The sequence below is a fragment of the Echeneis naucrates genome, chromosome 12, assembly GCF_900963305.1.
Source record: "Echeneis naucrates chromosome 12, fEcheNa1.1, whole genome shotgun sequence".
Lineage (NCBI taxonomy): Eukaryota > Metazoa > Chordata > Actinopteri > Carangiformes > Echeneidae > Echeneis > Echeneis naucrates.
Genome location: NC_042522.1, coordinates 2,958,089 through 2,969,310, shown reverse-complemented (window position 1 = coordinate 2,969,310; position 11,222 = coordinate 2,958,089). Strand labels below are relative to the sequence as shown.

At 42.6% G+C, this 11,222-nt stretch overlaps 1 protein-coding gene and 2 non-coding genes across 3 annotated transcripts; 2 read left to right on the top strand and 1 right to left on the bottom strand.

Moving 5' to 3' along the window:
- Positions 1-100: 100 nt before the first annotated feature.
- Positions 101-172, top strand: trnag-ucc (transfer RNA glycine (anticodon UCC)). The gene has a single exon. It is a non-coding gene; the product is annotated as a tRNA-Gly (tRNA).
- A 2,007-nt stretch (positions 173-2,179) lies between these two features.
- On the bottom strand, positions 2,180-2,251 carry trnag-ucc (transfer RNA glycine (anticodon UCC)). Its single transcript has one exon. It is a non-coding gene; the product is annotated as a tRNA-Gly (tRNA).
- Positions 2,252-3,178: 927 nt separating this feature from the next.
- On the top strand, positions 3,179-7,566 carry drc2 (dynein regulatory complex subunit 2). Its single transcript, XM_029516409.1, has 9 exons — positions 3,179-3,193; positions 3,468-3,607; positions 3,735-3,902; positions 3,992-4,161; positions 4,305-4,443; positions 4,644-4,823; positions 6,177-6,395; positions 6,487-6,649; positions 6,926-7,566. The coding sequence occupies exons 2-9, from the start codon at positions 3,494-3,496 to the stop codon at positions 7,258-7,260; spliced, it is 1,488 nt and encodes a 495-aa protein (XP_029372269.1). The 5' UTR covers positions 3,179-3,193; positions 3,468-3,493; the 3' UTR covers positions 7,261-7,566.
- Positions 7,567-11,222: the final 3,656 nt, after the last annotated feature.

The window sequence follows — 11,222 nt, the reverse complement described above, 5'->3', positions numbered from 1 at the left end:
CGGGGGTAACGTGATGCCATGAAGGTGCATTAGAAAACGGAGCCCTCCTCTTCAGCGTCCAGATCCTCAATCCCACTCATCGTCCTATACTCTTCGTCTCGCGATGGTGGTATAGTGGTGAGCATAGCTGCCTTCCAAGCAGTTGACCCGGGTTCGATTCCCGGCCATCGCAGTCTCTTTTAGCTGCTAAAATCCGCTTTGCCACGTGTGACACCCCCTGCAGTCTCCCTGGATGTTTCCTTCTGATTTTTTGTGACAGCATTTATCTGCTTCGTTAGGTGCACAGTTACAGATAATCGGGTTAAAGAAGGAGCAGCTAAATTTTATCCCACTGTCACTGGCTCATCACAGAGGAAAATTTTACTTTTACTTTCCTCTGTTTCTGTAAAATTTTAGACACCGTTACGAAATGCAAAACAAGTTTGCGGATGAAGACGCACTGTGCGGAAAAGCGCAATGTGGCGCGCATCGTGAAGCTGAACGGTAAAGTCAGTTTCTTCATTGGGTAGGTGTGATGTTATGAGCATACATACATAAGAACTCCATTACCCAGCAGGCCACAGTAGTTAGGAGCCCGGCCTAAGACGTCAGTTTACGTATCCGTGCCGGTAGGGCAGAACCAGTCCATTGCCTTAACCACTCAGCCACAACAGCCTACAGCAGCTTGTGTTTGCAGATCATGTCATCATCAGTGTTAGTGAATTGGAATTTATGTTGTCTGCGTTGTCTTGCTTGTGGTTTTTTGACAAGCCCCTCACCACCCACCCACCCAGAAAGAAGCGGTCCAAAGTGACCAGTTTTCTCTGCTGTGAGGAAAGCTTTCATCAGGCCCTTCAAGTGCTGGAAGTAGAGTGACTCAACCTCCTCCACCACCACCAACAACAACAACACTGATTTTAATTTCCCATGCTGGTTGGGTTTACCCTGGGTGCACCGTAGGACTATGTTTTTTTGCTGGCTTTAACCAAGAGACACAAAGTGTATTGGCTTCTTCCCAAACCTTATCACCAAGTGGACTTCAGGTCTTCAGTCTCTCTCTGTACCTCAAGAACAGTTGCTTTAATGTTGCTCTACTGAATGTATAATCAAAACTTTACTTGTATAGCACTTTTCAATACAAATAATGAAGTGCTCAAACCCTGGACAGGTCAGCAGTCCATCAGAGGGCCAACACACAGACAGACAGAGACCAACAACCACTCACACTCAGACCTACAGACAATTTAGAGTCACCAATGAACCCAAGCATGATGTCTTTGGACGGTGGGAGGAAACCCACACAGGCTCAGTGTTCTGGCTAACTGGAACCAATAAAAACAATCAGCTGGTGGGCTGAACACGGGAGAAAATTGTTGACACGCAACCCAAACTCCATTTTCGCTCCTTTATTTCTATCTCACGACAGTACAGACGCTCCAATACTTACAGTCGTCCGTACATAATAAGGTAAGCACACAGGAAGCGCAACGTGATTCCGTAGTGCCGCGGCCAACAGAGAGTTTCAGTCCTGATGCTCACCCCAACCCTAACCAGCCTCCTGTCCCCTAACTTAACTCTAACCCTGCATACACACAAACCGAGCCCATAAACATATTCTGGTCAGTGAAGCAGCAGTCTATCTTGCTGACTAAAGCTGCAAGCCGCCAGCACACCTGTGACCTGTGTGCCATGTTCTGTGGCGATAACAACAAATAACTACATCCACTCACATCCGATGATGATTTGGTCTGCAAACTGCCCTACCGGCACGGATACGTAAACTGACGTCTTAGGCGGGGCTCCTAACTACTGTGGCCTGCTGGGTAATGGAGTTCTTATGTATGTATGCTCATAACATCACACCTACCCAATGAAGAAACTGACTTTACCGTTCAGCTTCACGATGCGCGCCACATTGCGCTTTTCCGCACAGTGCGTCTTCATCCGCAAACTTGTTTTGCATTTCGTAACGATGTCTAAAATTTTACAGAAACAGAGGAAAGTAAAAGTAAAATTTTCCTCTGTGATGAGCCAGTGACAGTGGGATAAAATTTAGCTGTTCCTTCTTTAACCCGATTATCTGTAACTGTGCACCTAACGAAGCAGATAAATGCTGTCACAAAAAATCAGAAGGAAACATCCAGGGAGACTGCAGGGGGTGTCACACGTGGCAAAGCGGATTTTAGCAGCTAAAAGAGACTGCGATGGCCGGGAATCGAACCCGGGTCAACTGCTTGGAAGGCAGCTATGCTCACCACTATACCACCATCGCGAGACGAAGAGTATAGGACGATGAGTGGAATTGAGGATCTGGACGCTGAAGAGGAGGGCTCTGTTTTGTAGCCAAAGTAGGAAAGATGTGCTTTTTCTTTTTCAGGTGCTCATTTGTAATTTCCATTTCCTCCAGCTTACCGTCACATCACAATACTGTTTCAATCCATGTCTGCATACACACTCATGTCCAGAGCGAAACTTTAGAGGTCTTTTCATGAGGCAGACAGAAACATCTCAATTTGGCCTCGCAGTGGTTTTTGGTCTCTGTCCGTCTCTGTGGGTTGCCCCTGCGCCCCCCCGGACCCGGAAACAGATCAGCGGTAGAAGATGAAGAATGAACGATCTCTTGCAAACAAAATATGGAGCCCATTAAAGGGAGTATTTTAACAACTGTGTTGAAACATAATTAGGCTCGAATGGAAGAAATGAAAAATCAATATAGTAGTATTTTATTTTATTTTATTTATGTCCGCATCCTAGATTGTTTTTGTCAGGGCTTTTAAACTATTGACAGGTTGGTGCAACAACAATGACAACAATTGCATCAGTTTTGCTATTATTTATTTTGATCTCTTTACTTGATATGGAGCATACTGCATCCAGCAGTCCAAATGGCCTAATACGAAAATACACATCATACAACATATTATTTCACCACGTGGACGGAAGGAGAGAAAAGCAGTAAAAACAGGAAAGGCCTTGTATGATTTATGGAAAGATGGACTCTGACGCTTAGCTCCTGTCCAACATGGCGGTGTAAACAAAGCGCTCGAATGTCGCCGTTGCCAGGGAGACCGGAAACAAACGAACGGTGAAGACTGTGGTCTCTGGAGCGGTTCCTCGGTTTCTTACGGTAAGATGAAGGACACAAACGGGGAAATACAGTGAACCAACAAGAAGAAATGTTTGCTGTGGAAAATGCGATGCCACCTGAGTTCAGGTGAGATTTTAATGCGGAGGGAACCGAAGCGCTCTTCGTTTCATGGCGGAACAAAGACTTCTGATATGAGCTCAGTGTTTCACTGATTTCTGTGGCTGTCCTGTTAATCAATTAAACATGTAAACAGGCAGGTCTGATCAGCTGGGTCATTCTTTGGTGCTTATCGTGAAGGCCAGTGGAGCAGTGCTGACAGCAAAGCAGCTCACTTCATTCAGAAATGATTTCACCTGGCAGATTATACCGTCTGAAATGATTTTATTTCCTGTCTGAAAAGAGTTCATTCTCCGACGATTGGACATTATGCCAAAGAAAGCGAAGAAAGGTGGAGGTAGGATGGAGTTCCTGCAGCAGAGAGCTCAGGCAGAGGAGGAGATGGCCAAGAAGAGAGAGGAGACGCTTGCTCAGTTTCTGAAGGTAGCTCACTGATGATCTAACGATGGGAGCTATCATGGTTAAAGGTGTCAGGTTACATTTCTATTGTATTTTACATTTAATACTATCTGGTGATCTTTTTCCTGTTCCTCTTCTCTGAGTGAATCAGGACAAGCTGGAGAAAGAGGAGAAGAACACAGCAGGGAACCTTCGGAAGCTGAATGATGGTTGGAGGGGGATTCTCCGTCAGACTCGAGACCTGGAGCTTCGTCAGGAAATCTCTATTTTCAGTCAGACGTTTGAGAGGCAGCTGGACGGCCTGGACAATGTTATCAAAGTGAGTCACTGCCACCGCAAGATTCAACCAGTCCTGCACACTGAGGCTGAGCTGTTGACTCTTCCACTTCCTGTCTGTCTTTTCTGTAGGATCTTGCATGTAACCTCCAGGAAAATGAGCGGCGGTCTGCTCAGGGGCGCCGGGATCACCTGCAGCGTTTGGAGCGATTATGGGCTCTGCATGAGAAGAGGATGATGATTGTGCAGCAGCACTGGGAGAACGGCATGCAGTGTCTGAGCTCCAGGTTCAACTCCACAGGGTCAGTCTGATGAGCCACAATGCCCCTGATGGACACAACGACAAAAAAAAAAAAAAAAAGTTAAAATAAAGTAAAAAGTGGAAATGTCACAACTGCTGCATGTCATCGTGTTATCTAATGCTGTGTGTGTGTGTCCGTTTCAGGATGAAAATGGGGAAACTCTCTCAGCAGCAGCGAACTGATTTGGAAGGTGCAACAATCACTTTGGAGCAGCAGCACAAAAAAGTGATGGAAGAAATCCACAAAGTGTATAGTGAGGGGATCTCGGTCCTGGAGAAAGCTGTAGAAGAGACGGTATCTCCCAGCACCAGATCTCTCTAAGCTGTCTGGCTCACATATATGACAGTTGTCCTGACTGTGTCTCTGAAGTCTTACTGTCAGTTTTGTCTCCTGTCCATTCTTAATTTTTGGGGTCCTTAAAGGACATGGACACGGTTGAGGACATGCAGAACCCAGAGGACAAGGACGAGGAGCTTCTTGAGAAGAAGCTGAGGGAGGAGGAGATGCTGAAACAGAAGGAGAGGATGAAGTTGAGGGTGGAGCGCCGCGAGGATTTGATTTTATTCCGCAAAAAAAAAAAGGAGTTGGAAAATATGGCTGAAACAGACCACCATTACCTACAACAAACAACTAAAAAAATTAAGGACATTAAAGATCTACAGGTCAGTTCAGAGAGGCAATATGAATCTTAACTGTTTGTCTGTCCAACCATCTGTCAGTCTCCATCAGATAAAATTTTAGGAATCTTCTTCTGACCTAACAAAATCATATTAAATATGCAGCATAGAGTATCATAATATGATAAAAAAAGAGCATGTATATCTGAAAAATGATATAGTTCTAACTGCACACGCTCCGGTTACAAGCTCTGCACTCTGTCTCATCCTCCCGATGCATCTCCGTTTTTCTCTGTAAGCACATAACCTATGATCTATTATCCTGGGAGGAGTTGCTCCCATCTCATCCTGTAACCTGTATTCACTTCAAATTTACTGCATGTCCTGTATAGAGATTTTATATTAGTGCAAATTTTAGTTGCCACTGTTTCCTGTTACAGTAACACTTACTGTACAGGTTTAGTTTCCATTCTCATCTGTGCATAGTCTCAAAATGTTAGAAGCTGAAAGGACAGTTAGCCAAGCACACTTTGACTGTAGTTAATCACTAGTTTCATCCCAGCATTATCTGCAGTGGTTAAACTTCCAGATTCAGCTGTTCTCCTCTCTGCTATCCAAATTCTGAATCAGAATCAAAATCTGAATCTGAGTCAGAATTTACTTTATTGGCCAAGTATGCATGGACAAACAAGGAATTTGACTGCATTGGAACTTAGCTCCCTTTGTATAGCTCCCTTAAACTTGGCAAAGAAGTATGACAGTACAGAAAATAGAAAAACTGAACTGAAGTGGCAGGGAGGTTATTGCATCCATGCTGCGAGGAGTGTGCGGCAATGTCGCCTTCTTGTTTCCTGGTCCAGGACCTGTACAGGCCTTGATCTGAGGGCAGGTCAGTCCCAATGATTCTTTCTGCAGATGAGATTGTTCTCTGTAGTCTGTTTCTGTTCAGCTTGGTTCAGAGCAGAACCAGACAGCAGTGCAGAGCACATACTGGACGATGGTGGTGTAAAATATGATCAGCAGCTCCTGAGGCAGCTTTCGAACTGTGTACGGCCTATAGACCTGAATGTGAGTCTGCTTGACTGACCACTTGTCCAGGGTCCTCCCTGCTAATGTTAGGATTGGATTGGCTCGGATGGCTGAAATATGACATTAGTGGGAATACGTCATCCTATGGTTATAAAGAACTGAGTGGTTTTTACTCAAATTGAAACTTTTACATTTCTTTGTTCTCTGATGTGTGAGACACTTCTCTAAAGGATTTCCTAGAATCTTCTGGGACTTCAGGGACTTCTGATTTTGTAGCTGATCACATATTCACTCTACTACAACATTCAGTTTGAACACTGTGTACCTCAGGACCCTTGCCATTGTCTCCTTGTGCCTTTGGTCTATTAGCACTCAGTTATTAAGCTGAGGGAGAAGATGAACTCCAGGGAGACAGAAAAAAATGCAGCAATACAAGATCTGAAGGCTCTCAACAACGAGATACGAATAAAGATAGACAAGCTTAACCAAGAACGGAGTCAGCATCAGTCTGAAGCCAGGAAGCAACTCATCAAACTCACCATGCAGAGCAATGGCGCCATGAAGAAACTGCAGGCAATGATTGCCAAGGTGACATCTCTCACACCGTCTGTCTGTTGATGGAGCAGAAATTGCAATGTATTCTCTGTGTGATTGTTCTAACCATGTTCTGGTGTTTTAGGGTGAGAGGGTTGTACGTGTTGGTGAAATGTGTAGAAAGCTGGAGAGGAAGCATGAAAAGGTCCTCAGATCATCCTTATCATCATCACCATCATCACCGTCATCAGCAGCAGCAGAAGAAAACCACAGATCACTAACTCAGGAGGTGAAACCTTCAAACCAGTTGACCTTTACCTATTGCATTTTTCTACACTGGTTGCTAAAATGGACAAATAGATGGATGGATTGATGATGAGTGGAGGAATGATTAATACAGGGGTAAATGAATAGAGAGTATGCCACATGAATAACTTAAACTTGGCAAAATACAAAATTCAAATGACAATTCAACACAAAGACAAAGAAAAAGTAAAAGGACAGAAAATTTAATGGTGATAAGTAAAAGATGAAACCATAACTTGACAAGACTGCTGAGCTCTGTGTCCTCTGTCTGTAGGGGACGTCTGAGTTTCAAGAGCTGCAGCAGTTGACCCGGCGCCTCAACACAGCTGTGCTGATTCGAGATGCTCTGAAGAAACAGAGAGAAGACCTGAATCAACAGAACCAGGAGCTGAGGCTCCAGGTACACCAGCAGGTTAACAACATGAGTGTTGGCAACCAAGCCCCTGGCGCGCAGCATGCTCTAATCACCGTATCCCAGGCACCAACCATGACGGTCCTGCCAAAGAGCAACAGATGCTGCAACGTCACCAAGGCCGTCCATGTCAGCTTAGAGACAGCCCCTCCAAAAAAGTCTTCACCTGTTAAGGACAATTTCATTAATACTCAGTGTTGAACTGAAGGTACATTTACTTACCTGACAGAATGAGGAATTCACAAAACACACACAACGGCACACAGGATTGTGCTGGCATTATTATCAGATGATTTTCTCGATTAACTGGTCAAAATCATACCAAGATGAAGACCTTGAGTGTCTAGTTTCATCTGGCCAACATTTATTAAAACCAAATATTCACTGTACTGTTATACTTAAAAGAGAAGAAACTGCTTTTGAACATTTTCAGCTTAGAGAGGCATCAACAAATTTTTTTTCTAAAGTTGTAATTGCCTATAGATTTAATCTCAATTAAACCCTCTGATCAAACTACCGAAAGGGAGGATTGAATATTATTTACTTAATATTAAGTAAGTAAATATAAGTAAATATTATTTACTAATATTAAGTAATATTCTTAATATTACTTAATATTAATATTAAGAAGAGTAAAACTCTTCTTAATCTGAAATCCGTGAACAGGCTCCAGTCAGTGCAGAACTCTGCTGCCAGGCTTTTAACCAGAACTAAGGAACATGAACACATTACGCCAGATTTAGCTCCTCTACGGCTACCAGTATGTTTTAAGATTGATTTTAAGATTTTACTGATAACTTTTAAAACCCTCAGTGGTCACCAAACCTCTTCCTGGAAACCTGTCTGCTTCACAGCAGCCCGCTGCCTCTTTGGAAGACCCAGGGCCTCTATCGTAAAGCTGGACTTCTGTACAGTGAGGTAACCTTAGGCATTCAGTGCCACAAAGCTGGTTTACTTTCTGTTGGGACACGATGCCTAACCTGCCTCAGAGCAGGTTAAGTTCAGGATGAGAGCTCGACAGGTATATTACAGTTCTCGTGGAAAATGAGGGACTGCAGCATCTCTACCAGCTGCTGGAGCTGTATGTTGGCAACAATACAGCTTGCAGTCACAGTCTGGCACTGACAGTTCCCCAGACTACATGTGTTGTGCGGCGATTATTTGCTGTAAGGTTTTGTTTGTTTTCTTCCCCATTTATTAAATTGTTTATCATTCTTGTGATATTTTATAATCCGATATGCAATAATTTAGAGCAAAAGTATGACATGAAAATGAAATTCAATTTATTTGTTTGTTTGTTAATGAAATGAGTAGAATTGAGTATCCATTCAGTCATTCATAGCGTCGCCAACAGCATACATGGATGTACCTGAGAGTCCAGGGCTCTACAGCACTGGTGGAAACTTTGTATATATCTATATGTAAGGAATGTTCTTTACTGTGGATTGACTTAAGAACAATTACTGAAGGAAGGAGTGTAACAATGGCTTAATTTATGGGTTTTTTTATTTATAAAAAAAAATGGAAATAAAACATGCTCATTAAATACAGGTCTAAATCAAATCATAAACAAGGTGAAACAGGTGAGCTTGGATATGTAAATGGAATGGCATGATATAACAATGATAATTAAGCGGCTGGTTATCCTTGGGGATTTGGGCGAATGAATGGCAGATCGTTTATCACAATACAAGGGGAAGTCTGTCTGAGGAAGGAGAGCTCTAAAACTAAAATTTGGTTCACTGTTGTCTAATATCCATGCCTCTCACCACTCAGAACAACCCGCTGGGGAAGCAGATAAACACCACCTTACTTTGGTAGACGAATCAACTGGCCATGAAAAGAGCAGATGTCCGACGAAAGCAGCCACGTTGAGGTCCTTCGTTGTGGCCTCCCAAGCTAGACTGGTCCTCAGCAGCAGTGTTGTCTTTCGTGCGATTGGCTTGGCTTGGAATTATCCTTCTCTGTCCTGATGAAAACAGACTGGAGCCACGAACAGCACAAGCAGCCCTGGTTACCACGGCAACTCGAGATGCTGGAGGCTGAGTTCCGTGCTGCCAAACTTGTTCTGGTCTCCAGCAGCTTCAGCTTCAACTTGGAACTTAGCCCCTGTAGCTTAGCGGCTAAATTCTGACTTCTGAGTTTCTTTTCTGTTGTGGTTGTTATTGCTTCATCAGGTCTCCTGGGGAAGCTCTCCTCTTCAGAACTTCCCCAGAACTCCACCAAGACTCTATCAGAGCACACAAACAAATGAACTAAGAGAAGAACATTTTCATGCATATCTTGACTGGCTGATAGCGTTATCAGGTCAGCCTGAGTGGAGGGTCAGAGAAGGGGTACCTCTCTGCGGGCTGAGGCAGGTTCATGCTAATTTGTGGCACTAAATGCAATCTATTATTTTGGAAAAGATGGGTCTCTAGATGCCAGGTTCAGATCAGGGTCCAGGAGTCTATTTCAGAAAGGAGGTTCAACAAACTATGAGCCTACCCCTGAACTCTGAGTTCAGGGTTCCTTTCCCCCAAATCCAAATTTCCAATTTCCAATCCAAACCAGACAGTGATGGAAGCGCAGAGGACAGACTGGATGATGACGGTGTAGAAAATGACCAGCAGCTCCCGAGGCAGGTTGAACTTTCTCATTCTCCGAGGCGTTCCCTGGTGGTTACCGAGGCAATGATTACTCACCAATAAACCCACCTCATTTTACTACCTAGTGTCTCTAACATAATATATATAACAGATGCTTCACCTGGATGCCGAAAATAAGCCAAACCAAAGAATAAGGTTTGAATAGTTTGGTGAAAATTATGGTCTGGTAAGTATCACAACAAGGCATCCCCTTAATGATGTCCCATCATGGTTTTCTGTTTGTTGGACAGTTAATATCTTACACGTATAATGACTGATGTTATGATAGATTAAATGTATTGACTAGTTTTTGTTGAAACCCTTTAACTTTAGAGTAATGCTAGTGTTCTTGCATGATGACAAAAGTGTGGTTTTGGTAAATCCATTACAATTTGTTGCTCTACAACAAGCTCCAACTGTTAGCATACTTAGGCTAACTGGAAACACCACAATTACCACCGTTATCACTTAACTTTTCTAGCTGTGACTGGGTATAATGTTTTGCAACATAAAGACCCTGACTAAGGAATGGGACGAACCACTCATATAAAGATGCAAATTGAAGTTCTAATACTAATTTATTTGCACTTAAAACAGATACAGCTACAACAATAAAGCTGCTCTTAAAAAGGTGGTTAAGTTCTTAGTTATCTGTATCCTTTTGTTATATTTTTACCTTTTCCTTCATACCACCTGTCACATATAAAGCCCCTGACAAAGGTCTTGTTGCTTATCCTTATATGAAAGGCTAAGGCCTCGAGATTACACTTATTATACCAAAATAAAGTGTATCATTCATTGAGTTTTATCCTTTAATTGGCGCAGTAGAAGTATTGCTGTATCTTCAGACATAACTAGCATCATGATTTGGGATAAATTTAATTCACCAGCACAGAAACGCCTTGCTGTTACTGCTTAGATTAGCTTCTTAGATTTTGTTTCAACCAAGTGCTTATCATTTGCATCACTTAAAACAGAGTCCACAGGAGAAAATAACCAAAGGATATAAACAAACATGGAGATTTATTTGCAGCTCTCGCATTATAAACACTAAACGCATCACAGGTCATTCCATTCTTTTAGTGTCAAACATGCAAACAGTGCAACAAACCCAACAAACACACACAGGCATTGATACACACAGTGAAAACAGAACAAACGTGTATAAATCGCAGGCATCAGAGAGAATTCACACACAGGATTTCCAAAAATAAAAGCTCTGAGAGGTACTTGGATTGATGAATTGTTTTGAAATAATGAGCAAAAAAACAACATAAGAACTTTTGCCTCTGTTTTCTATCAATCTATCAATAATGCATTAAAATACTCAGTAGCTCACAAATTTTACAGAGGGTCAGAGAGAAGATTATAGAAGGTTAAAAACAGGCACAGCATGACTCTTCAAATATTGTAAACTTTCAAAGTGAATTCAGAAACTACATTAAGGACTGAGGAGGTTCATGAAAGACGTGCTTACATGTTAAGACTGAAGTAAATGTCATTGAAGAAAGCAAATTACATAATTCTACAAATTTA